Consider the following 22784-nt stretch of genomic DNA (forward strand, 5'->3'; position numbering starts at 1 on the left):
AAGTCCGAGGTGTGCAAAAATCAAAAATGACCAAAAATTGCACTTTGACCCAAGATGGCCGCCTTCCTGTACATTTTAGGGCATACCTCCAAGAGACTTTTTTTCTTCATTTGGCGTGTTCTACCTACATACCAAGTTTTAGACCTCTACGATGTACGGTTTGTCCTATCTCACGTTAGGGGGCGCTGTGGAGCAGTTTTGTCACGCCCATTTTTGATTCTATTAAAACCGTGTTATTTCTCGCAGGGGACAATTTTCGGTGAAATTTGGTGACTTTTGGAATATGTTTAGACCTCCAAATTAGCGTTTTAAGAACGCAAAGAATCGTAATAATAAGAAACAGTACAGATACAATTTTCGGTGAAATTTGGTGACTTTTGGAATATGTTTAGACCTCCAAATTAGCGTTTTAAGAACGCAAAGAATCGTAATAATAAGAAACAGTACAGATACAATAGGCCTTCGCAGCGCTGTCGCTGCTCGGGCCTAATAATGGAATTTTAAAATGGATTTGAAACTGAACAGTAAGCCAGTGAAGGGAGGCTAAAACCGGAGTCATGTGCTCTCGTTTGTTTGTATCAGTTAAGAGTCATGCAGCAGCATTTTTTACCAGCTGTAGATGAGAGAGGGAGGCCTGCCTATAATCCAGTTGTGATGTGATAAATGCATCGGTCAGTTTCTCCAGGTGTTGTCTAGACAAGAGGGGCTTGATTTTTGACAGCCGCCTCAACTGAAAGAACAAAGACTTAACCACAGCGTTGACAGTCAAGCTTTAGGCTGGGGTCCATTTATACACTTAAATTAGTGATGCTGGATTTTTCTTATGAGGCCAAAGAAAAGTCAAAGGAAGGGACACAGCTGGGGCCACTGGACTTAAAAATCATGACCTCAGTCTATTTTTTAAATTAAAATTTGGGAAAGACAGTGCCATCCATCCCCTGATGTCAACGAGACTGAATAAAACAATTATGTTTTAGAGGGAAATAGACTTCACAGACATCAGCATATAAATGAAATGACACACAGTTTTCTATAAATAGAACCATATGGCAGCAAATACAGAGAGAACAGGAGAGGACCAAGACTGGAGCCCTGAGGAGCAAAATCTCTTGATTTACTGGTTCATGTACATTCCAATCCTCACCTATGGTCATGAGGTATGATCATGACAGAAAGAATGACATCCTGTGCTCCATTATTGGTAATCCATTGATAATCAGTGAATTTTATTTTTTGTTTTTGGACTGAGCTACTGGTGGTAGCATCTTTGTTGTTTGCTTTAATTGGTGACGGCAGCGTTTTCGCCCCCTCTCTCAGTTTTGGTTTTGTCCTGTATTCTGGACGTGACTGACGGTGTCAGCCCCTCTGTTGCTGTATTTTAAAGTAATTGGTGACGGCAGCGTCCCGCTCCCTCTCCCAATTTGAGCTAACCTCTTACTCTATTTTGCATTTGAGCCACCTGTGTTAGTCTCTGAGGTGGTTATTTGTTCTAACTGGTGACGGTAGCGTTTCACCTCCTCTCCCAGTTTTTAGCCAACCCTATAAACTGTTTTGGACTGAGCTACCTGTGTCAGCCTCTCCAAGTTTGTTTGCTTTAATTGGTGATGGTAGCGTCTCGCCCCCTCTCCCAGTTTTAGCCAACTTCCTGATCAGGAGTTCCGGGTTGAGCCTCTCTGCATTTGGATTTTGCTTTAATTGGTGACGGCAGCGTTTTTGCCCTCTCTCCCAGTTTTTGTTTTTTCGTCCTGTTATTTGGACGTAGCTGGGGGTGTCAGCCCCTCTGTTGCTATATTTTATAGTGATTGGTGGCGGTAGCATCCCTGCCCCGTCTCCAGATCTTAGCCTGTTCGTTCTGCCTGCGGTTGCACCCAGGTCAGTTTCAAACATGGATGGCTCCCACTGTTGTGCGGATTGTGAGGCCGTGCTACTGGCAGATGATGGCCACGACCTGTGCGCTGCCTGCCTTGGGCATGATCATCTGAAGGAGGCCCTGTCAGAGACTCCTGCATGACCTGCAGTTGCATGCCCTGTGCTGTGAGGGTGACTCGGGTGGCCCAGTTGCGCCCCGGGTATGGCAATGACTTTCCATCTTCTGGACAGGTGGCGCTCGAGTTGCCAGAATGAGGCCAGTCTCTGTGGCGTCTCCTAAGAAGAGGCGAGGTAAGTCTGATCAGGGCCTTTCCACAAGAGTTGATGGATGCGTTACCTTTGGCTGCCTCTGCCTCTCACTTTAGGAGTGAGGAGGAGTCACAGTCATCTCGTGCAGAGACTGGCTCACTCTTTATCTCAGAGAGCAGCTAGTGGATCGAGTGACAGCTCTATGTGGGACATCATGCGTATGGCATTGAGGCAGCTGCAGCTGGACGTCCCGCAGATGGAGGAGTCCGCTCCTGGAAGCGCCTTTTTAAGGCGCGGACGGGCCCCTTATCCCCTCTGTCCCCCCAATAGAGGAGTACCTAAAAGAGTTACACGCCTGTGGGCGGGACCCTAGAGCCTTTTCACGCCTCTCCACGGATGGTCGCATGTTGGCAGCTATGCACGAGTCGGTTAAGGCAGGCCTGGATTGTATGCCTGTGGTTGAACCTGCGGTGGCCTCACTCATTGTGTCATTAGATGAGGCTCTATGTTGTGATGTTTGGTGCCCACGGGCTCAATGTCTTGTTACAGATGACTTTCTCTGTAAAGCTTATAATGCGGGGGCACGTGCTGGCTGACTGGGCAATTCTTTGGCGCACCTCATGTTTGCCCTTTATTCATCCCTACAAGACACTAGTGGTGCCACTACGACAATTGCATGCAGCACATCAGGTTTTTGCACTAATGACCAGGGAGCTTGGGCACGTAATGTCTTTTCTGTTTCAAGCTCTTCCACAGGTCTGGCTGGCTCAGTCTACTTTGGCTGAAACATGCCGTCAGACCCTCCGTAGTGTTCCTGTGGTACCTGGGGAGTTGTTTGGTCCGGCTGCCTCGGAAGCGCTGGAAAGGACGGTTCAGGCCGCAGTATTCGGCCGCCTCCTTGAGGTTGTGATCAGCCTAGTGGATTTAATCCTTGGGTTGCACGGCAGAGACTCAGCCGAGACTTTCGTGAGCCAGTCCGCCAACCAGCCAGGCAGGCCCGTGCTGCAGACTCTGGCCGCCGCCCCACCAGGGCCCCTAGGGGCCATGGGGACAGGCGGTGATGCCACCAGGCCAACCATCAGATATTTTTCTCATCAGCAGGCAGGGAAAGGCCCCTTCCAGCGTGAAAGCAGCCCTCTCTCCTCTGCAGGCCTGCAGCATGAAGACTCTTCCATACCTCGATGATTGGGTTCTCTTCGCCCCATCCCAAGCGCATGCCTCTCGAGATACAAGTCGTCTGCTTGGTCATGGGTCTCAGTTGGGTCTCAAGCTCAACTTGGAGAAGAGCTGCCTGATCCCATCCCAGACAACCACCTTTTTTGGGGTGTTTCTGGATTCACCTTCCATGAGGGCTTACCCATCTGCCCAAAGGGTGAACGATATACTCCGGTTGGTCAGTCGATTCAGGCTGGGCCGGCAGTTTCCATATGTCACTTTCCTGCAGCTCCTGGGCAAACTGACATCAGTCACTCAGGTTGTGCCCTTAGGTCTGCTGTCACTATGCCCTTTGCAGGGGTGGCTCAACAGCTTCCGCCTGGATGCCAGGTGGCACAGGTAGTGCTGGGCGATATGGAAAAAATTCTATATCACGATATTGATAATTTTATATCACGATAACGATATATATCACGATATACCGCAATTACGTACATTGTCAGTTATTCTCTGAAAAATATGAAAAAAATAATTTCATTTCTTACCTTTTTCAAGCTTTATTTCAAAGTGACATTTAACTGAACTTTCACAAATGAGATCTGTTGCATTTTAGTGCAACAATTATGTACTTGTTACGACATAACAGTATCAAATGACAACAGACTATTATCTTCGGCCGGCTATAGTTTCACTTTTCGAAACTTTCCCCGGCTCTTTTACAACTTGTTTGACCTTGCACTTTTTGGATTGTTAAATATTCTTTTTCGTGGTTCTTCTTTAAGTGATAGAAGAGGTTTGTTGTGTTGGCGTCAGATGAGAAAACAGTCTAAAGCAGAGTTAGCATTAGCATTAGCAGAGTTAGCATATTACCTTTTTCTGCTCCGTGTCGGACTTCTTGAACCAAATCACAGACGTCCCCCCTCGTTTTGGGACCCTGAGTTTGATACTTCATGTGTCTCCATCTTTCAGCACTTATGACTTAAATGCCGACACAATATACGGTGGGTCACAGAATATGGTGAAAACACCGGGCCACACAGAAAGCCGCTGCCGTAAAGCATGTCGCAAACCCACACGTAAAGCAGCGTCATGTCGCAAAACTAAGGTTCTTCGCAAAATAGTTATTTTTTCTTCTTATTTATCACTTATATAAACTGAATGTATGCAAAGTGACAACACTAATACGTTTGTCGTAGCCTACGTTATGAAATATTTACATGAATCATTGATACAATTATGATAGAAACGACAGAAACGATAGAAGAAAATATATCACGATAGACCCTTTTCTATCGTCCCCACGATATGTATTGTTATATCGCCCAGCACTACCGCCAGGCAACTGCTCCGGTAGAGTGGTCCCTTCACAGCGACGTAGTACCCAGGATCTGGGACCTCTTTGGTCGGGCGGAGGTAAATCTGTTTGCCACAGAGGGGTCGACTCAGTGTCCTCAATGGTATTCCCTTACAGGGGCATCGGGTGCACTGGGCCAGGACGTGCTGGCTCATCCTTGGCCAAGAGTCCTCCTATACGCTTTTCCATCTCTGTCTCTGATTTGGCCTACTCTTCGGAGGGTTGCCGAGGTGGGCCACAAGATGTTACTGATGGCTCTGTGTTGGCCAGCACGGCCATGGTTCCCGTTTTTACAGAATCTGTGTCACGGCATCCCGTGGTGTCTTCCGACCAGGAGGGATTTGCTGTCTCAGTTTAGGGGCCTGTTATGGCACCCCAACCCTCAACGCCTCCGACTCTGGGTGTGGCCACCAGACGGCTTGAGCAGCATTTGACTGGATGTTCGGATCCCGTCAGACACACCCTTTTGGGTGCCAGGGCATCCTCTACTCGCCAGCAATATGAAAACAGGTGGCGGCAGTTTTCCCAGTGGTGTTCTGCTCACAATGATGATCCAGCTACCTGTGCAGTGTCCACTATCCTGGAGTTTCTCCAGTCTCTTCTTGATAAAGGCCGCTCTCCATCGACACTTAAGGTTGCACCTGCCGATGGTTCCGCGGGCACCAGTCTGTGACCTGCCCTTGGTTCTTGAAGCTCTGTGCCACTCTCCATTCTAGCCTTTGGCACAGGCGGACCTAAAGTGGCTCTCTTGTAAGACTGCCTTTTTGTTAGCTATCGTCTCAGCTAAGAGGGTTGGCGAGCTACATGCTCTTTCTGTCAGTCCCTCAGGTCAGATGGGTTCTGGATGGCTATGGTGTTACCTTGTGGCCCAACACTGCATTTGTGTCTAAGGTGCTATCCCGTTCTCATTGTAACCAGCCACTGAGATTGGCAAGGTTTCGGCCTACATCAGGAGTGGCTGGGGATAGGCCCGAATTATTGTGCCTAGTGAGGGTATCGCTGGTATTAGTCATTCAGTGCTTTCAGCACCGCCCTCTGGCGGTCAGTAGGGATGAAATAGAACGAAAGTTACGTATGTAACTACGGTTCTATGAATCCCGGTTGACCGCCAGAGTTTCTCTGTCACTCAGAATCCTTGCATTCCGTGAGAAGATTCTGCAGGAACAGAGCCTCGGATGACGTCAGTATATATAGACTGGGTGATCATCCGACGTGTCACAGGTGTGACTCTGTTAGTATTACTACTCAAACGACGCATGCATCAGTGCTTTCATCACCGCCCTCTGGCGGTCATCCGGGATTCATAGAACCGTAGTTACATACGTAACTTTCGTTTTATTGGATGGTGACAGTTTTTTTGAGTCACTGGGGCAGCAGTGTTTCAGGAGGTAGGGGCTCATCCTGTAACCAGTGGGTTGCCAGTTCGAACCCCCGCGCCGTCTATTTCAACTGTTGTGTCCTTGAAAAAGACACTTCACCTGCCTTGCCTGCTGGTGGTGGTCAGAGGGTTTAGTGGCGCGGGTGTAATGGCAGCCTCACTTCTGTCAGTCTGCCCCAAGGCAGCTGTGGCTACAATGTAGCTTACTACCATCAGTGTGTGAATGTGTGGATGAATGGGTGAAGGACTGAATGTAGTGTAATAATGTTTATAAAGTCCTTAGACTAAATAAAGAGCTATACAAGTGCAGGCCATTTTTACCTCTGCCAATGGTGTTACATTTTCGATAGCGTTGGTTTGTTTGCCTGTTTGTAAGATTACTTAAAAACAAATTAATACATTTTGATGAAATGTTTTTAGGAAATCCTGAGGTCGTCACAAGAAACAACTGATTAAATTTTTATGTGGATCCTGATCATGATCAAACTATGATTTTATTGATGCTATGGCATCAATTTGTGCTGTGAGTGCTTTTAGTTCTTTTGCTTTTCAAAGTGTTAAACAAAAAAACAGTTTAGTTTGTTCATAATTGTGCAGATGCATTTGAGTTCTTTCCATACATATGAAAAATTTGTAAACTAGTGTGAGAGAGATAAAATCCTATATCTTTAAAAGCATTTTGTAGCAGAGAAAATAGTATGAAGAAGAAATATTCTAAAAAGATCAGAGTGTCTGTCTAATTAAACTAATAATGTTCTTATTATTTAAAAAAACTACAGGCACTGTAACAAAAATAAGTAATGTAGCAAATTTAGTATTAATAATAACATTAAAGTGTGAATATGTGAATGCAAACCTTTGGGTGCCAGTTTATTTCAGCATCAGCTGGTTTCACCCTGCAGATTATAACTTCAATGGCTTGGCCTGGCAGAGACTGAAACTGTTCTGGGAGCTGAAAAATCTGATGAGACTTAACTTCATCCTCTTTCCCCACATCGATGAAGACAACCAGAACAGTGAAAAACAGAGTCTCATCTTGCTCAGGTATGGAGAGGATCTTCACCCTGCACACACAGACATTTACACATTCATTTCTTTACAGTATACAGGTCTTTTTTAATTAAAGTGCATTTTCATGGCAATTTTATGAGTTCAATGTTAGTTATCAAAAATCTCAGGAAGTTTAAACTTTCGTAAAACTAATACAAAAAAAACAAACAAAATGCTGATTTCTGCCATTTTATTTGTTTTGATTTATACACTCACCTTTAAAAGTATTGGAACAGTGAGGCTAATTCTTTTCTTTTGCTGTAGACTGAAACCCATGAACCATTTTTCAGTTTAATATTCTTCAGAATCATTTTAAACAAAACTGTCTCCCTGTTTAACTCAATTATCTTTAGTATTTTGTAGAATTATAACATATAACCAAATTTAAAAATTTATTTAGATTCTACATTGTAAGGCAACTAAACATAAAGAATAGCTAGAGGGGAAATACTTTGGCAACCCACTGTATCTAGTCAAGTTATGCCTAGATGAAACCTAGCATGGTGAAACTTTTAGTGTTGGATGGAAATAGGCATTTAATAAATATTTTTCAGAGCTATCTCTCCTAAGGTCAGACCTGTGGAAGACCTCGTCCTCTTGCACTGCATATAAACATCCTTCCAGCAGCTCCTTGGCTCCTGGCTTCTTGTCAGCGTAATAAGAAACCATCTCAGAGGCCATTATGTCAAAACATTTGTCGTCCTTCTTGACCATACGTCCAAAAAACACTGAGGCTGACTTTATGTAGAGAGGCACAACCTAACACACAAACACATTCATGAAAAATTAGTTAACACAAGGTTTATATTCACATTACTAACATTTTATAAAAAAGACCATCAGTAGTTTGTTTAAACACCTTTCAGATTTACTAACATTTATTCAATAATTTTATATCGTATTTTCTTCCTAATTAATGCAGTTCGGAAGCGTAAACTTTGTGTAAAGCATTATGCTCTGAATAACATGTGAGGACTATTATAATAAAACCAAATAATTCTCACTTCAATTACTCCAGATGCAGGGAGCACAGACTTATCCAGCTGGCAATGAAATTGATGGCGATCAGGACACACACCGCTGTCTTTGCTGAAAAAGACACACATGCTGCCTAAAATATTTTTGTTACAAATCATACATTCATAAAAAATGCTTATGCTTTCATCAGCCACTCTGTGCCTTGACCTCTATACAAAATTTTTCAGTTCCACTGGTTCCAAATCACCTGCTCAAAACTTGGAAAACATGTCAACTCTGTAGTTCAGTCCAGTTACTTTCACTTTCTGTAAATTTGGCCAAAATACACCCTCTCTTATCTTTTCATCAATTAGAAATTGTAATTCATGCTTTTGTGTTGTCATTTTTAGACTAATATAACTCCCTCTATTTGTAAAAATCAAAACTGCCTTTCTTACTCATACCAAACTTATTGCCATTGTATACTACAATGAAACCTTGTTTGTGAGACTTCCTGCAGCAGCTACTGTGGAAGCAGGGGGACTGGTTTGTTGTTGCCCCAGCAGACTCTTCACAGCTCTGGAGAGGAAACTGTGCTTAAGTCTGTTGGTGCAGGTTTGGATGGTTCTCTGCTTGAGGGGAGGCTCGTGAATAAAGACTGTCCTGGGCGGGTGGGGTCATTATGGATCTTTGTGGCCTGCCGAAGGGGGCAGCACAAGTAGATCTTGTCCAGGTATGACAGTGGGTAGCCAACAATCCACTGAACCATCTAAATAAACTGGTGCAGCTGCTTTTTCTTTTTCCAGTGCAGCTGGCGTACCACACTATGCATCCATATGTCAGGACACTTTCTATGATGCAGCGGTAAAGTTTTTTTTTTAGCAGAGGTGATAGAAATTTAATACCCCTCAATGTTCTTAGAAAGTAGAGACTATGCTGGGCTTTTCTGATAATGTGAGTGATGCTCACTGTCCAGCTCAAGTTCTCTGAGATGTGAAGTCAGAGGAACTTCAAACTTGTAACTCGCTCCACCTCCTCTCTTTTGATCTTCAGCTGTGTGTGCATTGTTGTCCTCAAAATTTGTAAATCAAGGATGCTTTCTTTTTCTTTCTGGGTGTTGAGGTTGAGGTGATTATCTCTACACCAGGATGCCAGTGTCTAATCCTCCTCTCGATACAATTGGGTTGCAAAGGGGCGGAAAATTTCTGGTAAATTTTCTGAAAATTTCCATGGGAAGTTAAGCTGGAGAATTTTGGAAATATTTGAAATTGGAAACTTTAATGGGAATTATGGATATTATTGGGAATTTATTGAAATTACCTGGAAATTGGGGGTAATTTAAACAAAGTATCATATACAAACATATGTAAATATTTTTGTTTTGTCATAAGCAAAAATGTAAAATAATACAATTAAAAAACATGACATTTCAACAGATTTATTTGAACTGAACTCTAGTTTTAATTATTGAACAATGAACAATCATTTTAATGAACAACTAAAACATGAACATGAACTCCCCCACCCAATCAAAAAGTAACCCCCCCCCCACCCCCACTAAAAAAGTCCCTTTCAACATGTAAAACAAAAGCCTTGCAAGCCTACATTCCGCATAGTCTGCATTTTTGCCTAAATCCTTCATGCAATAGCCTCTTCCTGGGCCTGATCAATATCCTCCATGTTCACCTTCAACATCCGTCTCCTCCTCCTCCTCAGTGTCACTGTCCAGCCTCGTTGAAGATGGCTCTGTGTCAGACTCAAAGAGCCTTAGGTTTGCCCGAATGGCCACTAGTTTTTCCACCCTCACGTTGGTGAGCCTGTTGCGAACTTTTGTGTGTGTCTGCAAACAGTGACCAGTTGCACTCAGAGGCAGCTGATGATGGTAGGATTTTGAGGATGATGGAGGCTACATATGCAAGGGCCTCAGATCCACTAAGTCCCTTCCACCAGGTGGATGCAGATATGTGATGGCATGACTGCCATATTCCATCCCCTTCCCAAAGGCCTTGCTTGGTTCGGAACTTTGCCAAACTGCCCAGAACTTTGCCTTTATCAAGAGTCTTGTGGCCAGACATGGCTGTAATGACAGCATAAGCACCGTGCACAGTGCATGCTGGGGGCGTGGCCTCAATTGCCCTGCAGTAAGCAGTGCTGTGTGCATGTGATTGAGGAGTGTACTTGCATTAAATCTGGTTGGTTGTTTTAGCCAAGATTATGCTACAATATATTTTCCCCAACTATATTTAAGTTCCCTATTAAGAGCCAACCTTCAATTTTGTAAATTTCTTTTTTATTCCCATAAATTCCCGTTAATTCCCATAAATTCCCGTTAATTCCAATGGAAAGTTTCCAACTTTTAAAATTCCTGGAATTTTGCAACCCTAGTCCTACAACAATTGTACTATCAGCAAATTTAGTATATTTGAGCTGATGGTATCCATCCTGACATGTTGAGGCCTGTTTGTGAGGAAGTTCTTGATTCACAAACAAAACGGGGTTCTGAGCTGCAGCGTCTGTAGTTTGTTGACCAGTCTGCTGAGGTTGGTGACTGAGGGCAGTGTACAACGCTATGGAGGTGGCATCATCCTTGGATCTGCTGGGTCTGTAGGTGAAATGATGTTGGTCAAGGCCAGGTGGAATGTGGGCCTTGATATGCTGCAGTACCAGTCTCTCAAAGCACTTCATGATCACTGGAGCCTGGGACACAGGCCAGTAATCATTCAGATCTGTGATGGCAGAGGTTTTGGGCACAGGAATTATGGTGGCACAGAAGTCCAATGACAGAACACTGTTCGGATTCAGATCAGGGAAGCCGTTCCACCCAATCACCCCTTTTCCATGTAACTCTGTCACTTCCCACATGGACATTTAAGTCACCCAATAGAACAACAGAATCTTCAGACAGCGCCCCTACCAGGATATCATCCAGGGACTCCAAGAAGGCCAGGTAATCTGAACTACTGTTTGGTGAACAAGAACAAACAACAGTCAGAGCCTTCCCTCCTGCAGGTCGAACCCACAGAGAAGCAACAGTCTCATTCAGCGAGGAGAACTCCAACTATAAGGCACTTAGCCAGGGCGCCTTGTTGAGTATCCCTACACTTGCCAATGCCTCTCTCCCCAGGCAACTTTAGAGTAGGAAAGAATCTAGGCTCTCTCCAGAAGTTGGGTTCCAGAGCCCAAGCTGTGCATATAGGTGAACCCAACTATGTCCAGTTGATATTGCTTAAACATATGCTCTGGTTCAGGTTCAGGTTGAACTGATAGTTGAGTATTTCTGTAAAATGAAGTTTTATCTAAAACAAATTAATGTTTCTGAATCTTGGTCAAATATCAGTCTCATAGTGTACAGAATCCACTGGTCAGTAAACAAACCTGCAAAATCCAAACCTCTTCAGGTAGCTGCAGAGAGGGCGATCCATCTTCTGGTCTTCACGAGCCGCATGAACCCCCTGAGCAAAGGCTAAGAGCTCAGGGGGCAGCAGGGCGTTAGTTCGCTTAAGGTAGCGAAGAACTCCAACAATATGGGAGGCGTTCCTCTCTGAGGGCAGCAGAACTGACCTAAGGACCTGTGAGTTGCTCTCTGTTTGATCCAGAGAGCAAACCTCGGGGGAAAAGAAAAAAAACATCATTTTTTTTTAAACACAAACAGAGATTCACTTTTATCATACTAAAAATTCATATTTAACTTGCTCATTATCAAAAATAGCATATTAAAGTGGTGTACAGCAGAAAAAAACTAAACCTGTTCAGGGGCCAGAATTAATCTAAGCAGACTCTGCAGAGGCCAGCCTCAAAATAACAATACTACTACTTTCTAATTAGCGTCACAGCCTGCTGTAGGAGTTAAGTGCCTAAAGGAAAATATAATCAAACGTGTACTTCAGCATGAGGGGTTTATACACAGCATTTGTTGTTAATCAGCTCAAGTGATGTTTTTGTTTTGATGCTCAGTAGTTAAGTAGAGGTGAGCTATTTTGTTTTATAAACTTTTGAAAGTTTTGGTTTTTTAACTGTTGTGTCCCATTTTCTTTTATCCAGTGTTAAGTTGTCAAACACAGATGGCATTTACCATATGCTTATAATTTTGTAAATAATTTTCCTTGTTTTTATTTTTAAATTCAATTCAGTTTATTTATATAGCGGCAATTCACAACAAAAGTCGTCTCAGGGCACTGTACAAAAACATTCACATACATTATAAAAAGCCATTTAGTAAAAGTTAACTGTCTAAGGAAGCCAGCAGATTGCGTTGAATCTTCTCTTTGTTGCAGTCTCCCATCCTGAGCAACACGTTGGTGACAGTGGAAGAAAAAACAGGAAAAACTCCCTTTTAACAGGAAGAAACCTCCAGCAACCAGGCTCAAAATGGGCTGCCATCTGCCTTGACCGGCTGGGTTTTGAGAGGACAGGAAAGAGACAGACAAACAAAGAATGTCTGGTCCAGGTGTAGCTTCTATAGAAAGAAAGACAACGAAAAACAAAGCAGATGAATAGATGTTCTTTTTATAAAGAAGAGACTTACTCCTTCACACAGATTTCTGAAGTTTTCAGCCATGCAGAAGAGTCTGCTGCCAAACACTTTGGGAGAGGTAGGAAATCCGTGGTGGATGAGACAAGTTGCATCTTTGATACCAAGACACTTAAGACAATCATTGGTGGTCACTACAAGTCAGAAAAAATACACAGGTGATAACATCAGGGATCCAATTTAGTCAGATCATTTCCCGTTATTAATGTCAAATTAGTTGGAACTGTACCCAGAATAACATTAGTGCCAGGACCAATCTCCTTCCTCCACTGCTCCATCACAAAGTCAAACTGGTGAGTCAGTCCTTCATGGGTCTTCAGACAGAAAGCTGATTTGTTGCTAACAGCCTGGAAAACACAAGTATAAAGACAGGTGGGTTCAATTAATACTACTGAAACTGATACTTATGGAAAAAACAAATACATTTTTCAGGATTTGGAAGAAAAGCTCAGTAAAAGCTTTTATTTCTAAAATAAAAGAGGACTCTGGCATTTAATCTTTTTAATCAATTTTTTTTGCATTTTGTAAATTTTTGTACAGATGAGTGGGTATCAGATTGTCAGACTCAAAAACAGAACCAGTTCCAAGGGCTGACTGCCTCAGCTGACAGCCTAAATCAACATATTAACTATGAAGACAAAAAATCCTAACTGTAACAACAGCCCCGATATTCAACTGCCTAAGAACCGTTTAACAGAAGGAGGGCAGTAGTGAGACGGTTTTAGGCAAAATAATGTGGAGCACACAACTTTACACAAAACTGTCAAAATTTGCACAGAAACAAAGATAAAACCCTAAATAACCTGTTTAGACCGTTTATCAGAAAAAAAAGTTGATTTGGGAGTTAGTTACACTTTAAGATGGGCGTATAAACAGGAAGTGAACTTCTCAGTTTCCTGCATTTCCAAAGAAAACAACGAACTGATGGAGCTGTAGTCACCTTGAACACGTCTTCCACCTCCTGAACAGAGTTTGTTACAATCAATGACTTCTGACCAACAGCTGGGCTGAAATCCAACGCACCCAACAGCACTTGAATCTTGTTACTCTCTAAAGTCATGAGGATGACCTGGACAAAAACAGGAAGGTCAGGTAACACTTCAGCCTGTGTTTCATGAGTTTAGCCTCTGTGAATATTCTGTTGATACACATCACGTTTGATTTGAAAAACAGGATCTTTACTCTGTTACTAGAAAGTTTGTAAACTCAAAAATTATCTGATATTTTGAACTATTGGACACATTTCTTAAACTTGTCCAGTCTGAAGTTTACTTGACGTCTTCAAAATAAATGTGTCTGATTGTGACACAATACACTTTAATAAATCGTGAGTCCTATACTTTGTGTTGACAGGTAAAATGACTTCAACATGTATTGTAATATTTGAAAAGTTAGGTCGATCTTGTAACATTTGACCGACCTGTTGAACATTCCCATAGAGAGCAGCTTCTTCAGGAACACTTATGATGATGTAGGGCGAAGGCATGTGACTGCCTATCAGAGTCTCCATGTGATTGGTCCATCTTTTCGCCACAACAACAAGCTGCTTGGGACAGAATGTCTCCTCACTGCAAGTCACCTTCTGGAAATGCTGCAAGATGGTGTCCATCTGAAAGGACAGTGTAACTGGTTCCTATTACAAGTTACTCCATATACAATGTAATAGTATAACTATTTCAACTATTTTATTATCTCTGCCAAGGGGGTTATGTTGTCTGTACGTGCACAAGATTACTCAAAAAGTTAAAAACAGAAACATAAAATTAAAATAAAAATAAAATTTCAAACATGGTACAAGGAATAAGTCATTAAATTTTGGTGGTGATCCAATCAAAGTTCAAGCTCACAGATCAGCCTGCGCTCTAACTCTGCAGCTGTATAACAGGAATGTCAAACTCCACAGCTGGACACCTTACAACCTGTTGATTTCAAGGTTCATGGGGTCAAAGGTCAAGGTCACAAGTAACCGCTAGCAGGGTTTCCCCCAGCATATTATAAGCCTGGTGGGCTGCCAGGCAAAGCTCCGCTTGTTTATTGTAAAGTATGTCATTTTTTATACACGTTTTTTTCCACCAGCACCCCCACCGCGAGGTCACCGCGCGTTGATCACTGCGAGAGGGTGCAGGCGCCAACAGCGACTCAATCGCGCTGTCCCCACCCCTGTGCAAATGTCCTGCGCGGTGTTGCGGCGCGTGCACCTCCCAATTTTGCTAACTTTGTGCAGACCATGCCCGCCACGCTCCATTTGAAATAAACGATTTTGCTGCTCTAGCGAAGCTGATTTGCCTGTATCAGCATTTATATGATCCCTCTATGGGAGATCACAAAGATAATCAAATGGCTCAAAACTCAGATTACTTCTGCAGTTGATAAAAAGGAGTGTTTATAGACCACAGAGGTTAGTTGAGTTGTAATTCAGAGGGTGGCTTTACAAAACTGAATATGTAATACGTCTGTTTATTAGAGTTCTCTGTTGTTATTCATTGGCCTTGACGTGAGACGTGTGTTGGTGCCTTGTTTGCACTTTTTCATTTATGTTAATTTAATTGATTTGTAAATGTGACTTAAATTAGGATTCAAATTAGGTGCAAACAATTTGTGTTTAAAAAAGTATTTCAAAAGTGCCTTTTTGTAAAACTGTAGTTGTGTAAATATTTGAGACAAATATCTTACAATATCACATAATAAATAGCCATATTTTCAACTTTTCTGTCAACTTTAATCTTTTTTTTTTTACTAAATCATGGTCGGCCGGCGATCAGCCGGCAAACGGCCACCTACCACCGGGCTGCCTCTTTTCTGGGGGAAACCCTGCCTAGATTAAAAACTTGTCTCTGCTCCTACTTGTGACCCTTTTGTTACCTCAGCGGAGGAAGTTCTGTTTTTGGTTGTGTCCGATGGTTTGTTTGTCTGTCTGTTAGCAAAGATCAGGTAAAAACTAATGAACAGATTTGGATGAAATTTTTAGGAAATATCACAAAAATGAATGGATTAAATTTTGGTGCTGATCCATATAATGTTCTAGATTGCATAATTTTTTTCAATCCTGCTGTGGCCTTGGCAGATGTTTGCTTCTAGTGGTTCTAGTTAAAGTGATGTAACGAATTACATTTAGGTACTTTTTGATCCCTTAACATTTTGTTTTAACATTTGAAAAAAGCTCAAGAAAGCCTTACATCAATACTGAACACCGCCTTCTGTCAAACTGATTAAAAAATCCCTCAAACATGTGAAATAACATCAGTAATTTATCAGTTTTATACAACAGCCATACAAACTACAACAATGATTATGTGCAAATTAGCTATGCAGTTGCTAACTCCATAGACTCTTAGATTTAAGGAAAAATTCAAAGTCTGAAGCACAAAAAAACTACCAGCCACCATCTGAAATGAGAAAAAAAAATCTCCGTCTCTTACATCTTTAATTCACCATGGCTGTATAAAGTGGACTTTAACTTATTTTCTTTAATTTTCCTGAATTGTATTTCTAATTTTATTTACCATTTCCCTCTATTTAAATGGACTAAATAATTAAAAGTAAAATAGCAACAAAAAACAAGCTAAATTAAGAGTAAGCATGCTTTTTATTTTACACAGAGACACTTAAGTCTAATGTCTCAGGATTACAAAGGAAAGTAAGTTGAAAATACTGTTTTGGTTTTAAAATACATAGCTAAAAGTTTAGACAAAAATACAACGCACTACCTGATTCTGTGAGAAACTATATGTCGGATGGCAGAATTTACATTCAGAAACAGATGCATGAATCTAAAGATGAAGGCAAAAATACTGAATAATGAGATGGAACGACAACACTGCATCAGTCTTTAACAGCGTAATATATAGATTCACAAAGTGTTAAGTCTCAGGATTATACTGCGTCCTTTACTAATACTGGTACAATTACTACAAGACACTGACTGTAAAACTAAATGAAGCGTCATGAACAGCTGATGTTTGGGTGCTGTTCATGAAGCGTCATGAACAGCACGACTTGGACGAGACAACATTCATCAACAGCAGAGATGTCTGGTTTGTTAAAATGAGGTTGTCAAGACTTTTTAGTTAGAACTGATGAGCTGGTACCTGATCAGGAACAAGAGCAAACAGCTCTTCAGCTTTATCTAGAACCAGGTGGTACACCCGTAAGAACATGAAGCAGTGACAGGACAGCAGACGGACCAGAGTGAAGGGGGTGGTCACCAAAAGCAGGCCTGTTAGACAGAAAATGGAAAGAAATTCTTAAATATTTAACTGTAAATAAACTATAAATAATCAAAGATTTCCTTTAATGAGTTAAACTCTAAGGTCACTCACTAGGCACTTTCATAAAAAAACAGCCTCCAAAAATACAACAAGGTAGCTCCCAAAATAAACAAGCATTTTGGCTTTAATTTTGGACAAGAGAAGGCATAGATGCTTCATCCATCTTTATTAATGTTGATGTGAACGACACATTCAGTGTGTGATAGATGTCTCCCTCATGTCATTTTCAAAACCTAATAAAACTACTCAGTTTAGAGATAGTCTTTGTGGTTAAACATTTTGTAACTAAATATAAAGTTGCTGTGTGTCATTGTCAACCTTCTCCTGAGTAATGAATCAGTTTATTGTAGTTTAGGTTTTTTAATCCAGCATTCAGGTGGTCACATAGACTGTATGTCATCACTACATCACATCTCTGAGCCATAAAGTTAGATTACCTGTTACTACCTTGTTGGCAGCACAATGACACATTAGAGGTGGGCTGACTTCAACCCCTCATGCTGCCTCTGTCCAGTCAGAAACCACACTGAGAAGGATTCTAAGTATTGGCTTGAACTGTTTTGTGAAAGTGCCGAATGACTACCATCAGAACGGGATTACGTTGTGCTTACAGTTTTTGGGAATTTTCACAGCTTTAGCTTCATTCTTGCCGATGCCCACCAGGATGATGACTGGGTGGAGGGTTTGGGAGACCTTGGACTCCTCCAGCATATCGTAGACCATCTGAGCCCTCTCCCAGCCTGGACACAGCAGCACTGCTATGGGCTGCATGTAGACACAGCATTAAGAATGGTTTGGTTCACAAAACATTTGGAAGTGTCACTTGTAGTCTTTGTACTCACCCCTAAACTAGAGGTGAAGGAAGTGAAGACAGAGTTGAGTTGGATGTGGGAGAGGAGGGGGGCGAGGTAGCTGAGTGGCTGCTCAGTATTGTGGGAGATAATGACGGTGTTGTACCCACGAGCTACAGCTGGCCAGCTGTAGCGGTCAGCTGGAGACAAAGTGCAGTACTTTTTCTTCTTCAACACCTGGAGACAAACCAGAAGTCAAGTTAGATTCAAACTGAGCTTAATGGAGACAGAATGTGTGCCCATAGCTGAGAGTCATTCACAACACATACACTGAGAACTAACACATCAGCAATAGAGGTTAAACAATTATTTGGATGATAATTTGTCTGGAGCGTTAATATTACTAATGTACAAACACGTCCAACTTACGCACATGACCAAACTTGTTAGTAGAGAAACAGATATCATACAGCACTTTTTTTGTTTGTTTTAGGAATGTGCTATTGAATATGTAGACAACATAAACAGGCAGTTGAGAGAGGAAACCATACTCTCTGTTTAGAGTCTTTCTGCCAGTCCTACAGGACGGACAAACTGGACCAACACATGGCATCTGAGCATCACAAAATAGAAGTCAGTGCGAGCAGACAAAATGGTGTATTTCATTTTAACTGGATTGATAACATATTTGGCAATTCAGGTTATTTCACAATCCTTGCGTTATTAGAGCCCACAGTTGTTCTGGAGCACAAGGCTGTGGTGGAGGCATTTCTCCAAGTTATAAAACTATTTATTTACATATTTAAATGTACTATTTATGCTATTATTCAAATGTTAAACTTTTTGCTGTTCATAAAAGAAAATCATAGACTCAAATTCTCTGTCTCGTTGTCTTATCTCGTTGAAATATGAGGTTACATGAGATTATGCATAACACCAATGAGAAAATTCGACCCACACAGCTACAACTCTATATCTCTCCATAACATGATCTTAGTCTAAAAGTCTGACATGAAGGATGGCGGGTGATACACATTCCTATAAGGACTACGAGGTGATGTGAATGTTTCTTACATCATCAGATTGTGTTTGTACTTCATTTATAACTTTAAAACTCCAAAAACAGACAGACAGGATTGTTGCCTTTGCAGTTCAGACACACTGTGTCTTAAGATCAATAATAAATGCTGAGTTTGTGCTGAAAATACTGTAATATATGTTTAAGCCCATATCACACATCTGTAGTCTTCCCCTGGGCTTTGCTTGAGAATATTATCTACAAGACCGACTATGTACTAAAGCAATTTAGTCACCCTCCACCACCTGTTTAACTGCAGCATGATGCCATTTAAAAATGTCTGCTTTATCATGTGTCTCTTATTAATTTTTTCCTTGTTTTTAAATGTAAACAGCCCGACTCCACCACTCAAAGCACAATACTGTTTACCTGTCGGAGAACATCTGTGATGGGCGCATCTTCCAAGTTATTACAGGGCTCCTCCAGCTGGGCTGAGTGGACCAGAATCCCACTCATCCTAGGCTCAGTGGGACTAATCTGAAAAACATGACGAGGCGAGACGCACACCAATAACCCTGTCACTATGAATGTCAATGCCTTTTTGATGCATTTTAACAAAACATCCAAACTAAAAGGTGAGGATAGGTGCTTAGAGAACCTGGTAATTATCAAACACTGAGACGTGGAAAGAAAAAAATCGACAGAACCCGAGACAAACTTTAACTTCTACTTCACTACACACCATCAAAACATTCATAAAAGAGAGTGACTGAAAGGATTTCAACTAGTTTAAACTAGAGCTGACAACATAAATGTGATTTTAGGAAAACAGCTAAAAGATTTATTTACAGAGTAAATCCTTCAAAATATGTTCATTGAATAAAAATGATTGAAGTGCCCTGAAATTACTTTTTAAATAAATTAACAATACAAATAAATTAGGAGTGAAAGGAAAGTGACTAATCATTATACTTTAGGTAACTTTTTACTAAAACAATAACCGAGTTTAGCTTTAGTTGAAATTATTTTTCTTTGTTCTTAGCCTTTAACCAACTTTAAACTGCAACCTCTATAAATAGTTTTTTTAAAATAAAAAAAAGTTCAGAAGTCAAATGTCTTACCACATTGTCAGCAGAGTCTGGATCAGAGTTGATAGGTTCTGGGTTCAACCACTCCAAAAAACTGAATCACACATAGGAAAACAAAGAACTGTGACTCGAACCTCTGGAGAGCATCAACATGACAACTGTGACAAGCTTTCAGCTTTATGTCTCCACACATACCAATGATTAGAAAAGGTTTATAAGGCAAAGCACAGGTAATCTGTGCAAGTTTACATGTCAGTCCAGACCCAGGAAACATTTCAGGAAGTTAAATGCTGTCATTATATAACTCCTGCAGAGAAAAACTGTGACTCTTAGATTCTTTGAAGAGCTGCAGCTCACCGCAAACAGACCCAGACGTCTTCAGTCCTCCATGTCCCGCCTGCTTCCTGTCCCAACTCCACTGATTTATTCAAACTGTTAAAGAAAAAAACAAAAAACAGTTAAACCTAGTATCTGATCTCACTGAGCTGACTAACATGTATAATTTAGATCTACTCATGTATATATCAGGTTTTAGTACTTGGTTTGGTTATCTGCAGGATGTTTACACTGACTGCTGTAAAGATCACCTTCAGCTTCACTTGACAGACTGCTGCACAGACAAAATGAGTTCCCAACATTACCAAAGACGAATAAACACATAAATAAATGTTCAAATTAAAAGTCCAACATATCACCAGCTGCCTTTCATGTCAGAGTAAAGATGGAGCCGTTTGGGTCAAACCTTGAGATTATATACAACCTGACACAATATTACAAGATGTCACGGATGTGTAGTACTCAGTCTGTGTTGTGAATAACTCTCAGCTACTACCACACCAACTCTAACTCATCATCTGCAAATTGAACTAAGTAGCCAGGTTCATTAGCTGTGGCAGCTATCTTGAATTGGTTCAGTTCAGTTCAGTTTATTTATACAGCATCAAGTCACAACAAAAGTCATCTCAGGGCTCTGTAAAAAAACATTCACATACATTGTAACAAGACAATGAATAAAAGTCATCTATCTAAGAAAGCCAGCAGATTGTGTTCAATCTTCACTTCATCATAATCTCCATCCTGAGCAGCATACAGGCAACAATGGAAAGGAAAAATTCCTTTTTAACAGAAAGAAACCTCCAACAGAACCAGAACCAGGCTCAGGATGAGCAGCCATTTGCTTTGAGCAGCTGGGGTTAGAGAGAACAGGAAAGAAACACAAACACACGCAGAATGTGGTATGGGTTTCTAAAAGTTTAACATTTATAGATGTACATCCGATGACTACTTTAAAAGTTGTAATAAAATCTATCCTGTGGTTCATGAGATATTTTGCTAACAAAAATACTAACAAAAAAACAGAAACAAAAACATTATTTTTCTTTTGCTTTTGGTGGAGGGTGATAATGAGTAAGACAGACAACAGGTAGAGAACTGTACCTGCTCTGGGTCAGTTTGGGCTGCAGCTCCAGTGGTACAGAGTCACTGTTGTGTGAAGGGATCAATCTGTATGACAGAGCGGACATTTGATGATATACAGTTAGACAATGTGCATCTTAAAATGTCCACATTTCCAACTTTAGAGAAATGAGAACATTTCTGCAGCTGGAGTCTGATTTAATGACAAAGTGATCAAACTGTACATAGTTTCTGATGAGTTGCTGGTGTCCCTCCACTCTGAAAGCTCAAACTGCTGCACAGATCCAATCATTTCCTTTGACTGACTGCCATTCAGCTCATGATTCTGGTCCACCTGTATGAAAAACAAACCAAATAATTCCACTGATCAAATGTTTAAATTAAACTGTGATGTAGTTTTCAAAAGAGTTAATAAAACATGAAGCCATTTTTGTGTGAACAGCCCTTTAGATGTTTTAATCTCAATAAACTCACGTCAGAAAGTGTTTGTTGGTAGCTGCTGTCAGGGTTCAGAAACTTCTGGAACCTGTGCAGTCCACAGCAATCGATTAGATAAGACCATGCAGATGTTAGTTTGTGTCAGAGGCCAAGTCTCACCAGAACAAACTGAGGTTTTCGGTCAGAGCTGCAGCCAGAGATGAGTCTGTGTCTTCTGATGAGTCACTGAAACAAGAGCACAGTTTATGTGCATATACTGTAACTTTAAGCAAACTGCACTCTTTGACTTCACTCCTCCTTTCCAAAACTTATACTGAACTCTAAAAAGAAACCAGCAACCAGAACTACAAAAAGGCAACAGTGCTGGGTAGCACAGATTATACGGTATCTCCTCCCAAAGTTACAGTATCCCAAAAAGACATCATCAGTATGTTTCAGCCTGGAAATGTTCTTTGGATCAGATCATGTTCTCAGGCAGAATACTCAGGTCAAAAGACTTTCAGTTTTCATTGTTTATGTCCCAGGCATGTTCAGCATTAAACCACAGCTCTCACCTTTTAGTCTCTGCAGCTTCCAGACTCTTCCTGGATTGGTTGGTTGAATCCATTAGTTCATTTAAAACCAGTGATTTGCCGTTTCTGTCACAGGTAACCAGATCAGGCAGGTGGCCCTAAAGCAGCAGAGAGGTCAAAGGTTAACATTCAGTTTGAATAATATCACCCATAATCTCAATGTAACTTTTTATCATAATAAAATATACACATCTGTTTTTCAACATCTGCTCTAAATCACTGCATCGTGTTTAGTTCTTTAAATGCTCCAGTGTGAAGGTTCAAATACTTTGATTTATTTTAGAAATAATTTACTTGTAGAAAGGAACAATTTTAACATAGTTAAAAGCAACAAACTATTTATTTTTAACCAGGCAGCTGCACTCCTGTGTTCCTTTCTGTGAACTCTGCTGTAATGTTTAAACACACAAAGCATGACAGCCTGAAACAAGATGAGTATAAACTAAAGTGCACTTTTCCTGATTGATTCTGTTTGTAACAACAAACCATAAAATGAGCCAAAGAAACACACAGAAACATTAGTGCAGGATGGAACTGTAAATTAAACTCATTAAATAACTTTCACATCATTGTTAACTCGTGGGTCAATATTTCTCCCACTGAAATAGAACAAACTTGTCATTCTTTTTCAAAAGAAAGAACAAAACAAA

At 41.1% G+C, this 22784-nt stretch overlaps 1 protein-coding gene across 3 annotated transcripts in view; it reads right to left on the reverse strand.

Annotated features, from left to right (window-relative positions):
• Positions 1–22784, reverse strand: part of tdrd12 (tudor domain containing 12) — a 56188-nt gene that overhangs the window by 12656 nt on the left and 20748 nt on the right. For 2 of the 3 annotated variants that reach the window (XM_025002573.2, XM_025002572.2), the window contains exons 10-29: positions 22117–22232; positions 21722–21787; positions 21599–21650; positions 21349–21458; positions 21146–21211; positions 20247–20318; positions 20066–20140; positions 19742–19802; positions 19050–19157; positions 17654–17839; positions 17423–17576; positions 16632–16759; positions 13964–14152; positions 13484–13612; positions 12773–12890; positions 12538–12677; positions 11388–11617; positions 8060–8144; positions 7633–7814; positions 6862–7069 (exon numbers count right to left, since the gene is read on the reverse strand). In XM_025002573.2, the coding sequence (XP_024858341.1) occupies positions 6862–7069; positions 7633–7814; positions 8060–8144; positions 11388–11617; positions 12538–12677; positions 12773–12890; positions 13484–13612; positions 13964–14152; positions 16632–16759; positions 17423–17576; positions 17654–17839; positions 19050–19157; positions 19742–19802; positions 20066–20140; positions 20247–20318; positions 21146–21211; positions 21349–21458; positions 21599–21650; positions 21722–21787; positions 22117–22232 (2475 nt within the window). The remainder of the gene's footprint in view (positions 1–6861; positions 7070–7632; positions 7815–8059; positions 8145–11387; positions 11618–12537; positions 12678–12772; positions 12891–13483; positions 13613–13963; positions 14153–16631; positions 16760–17422; positions 17577–17653; positions 17840–19049; positions 19158–19741; positions 19803–20065; positions 20141–20246; positions 20319–21145; positions 21212–21348; positions 21459–21598; positions 21651–21721; positions 21788–22116; positions 22233–22784) is intronic. The other variant, XM_025002574.2, reaches the window with a different exon arrangement.

Source organism: Kryptolebias marmoratus, linkage group LG11, assembly GCF_001649575.2.
Source record: "Kryptolebias marmoratus isolate JLee-2015 linkage group LG11, ASM164957v2, whole genome shotgun sequence".
Lineage (NCBI taxonomy): Eukaryota > Metazoa > Chordata > Actinopteri > Cyprinodontiformes > Rivulidae > Kryptolebias > Kryptolebias marmoratus.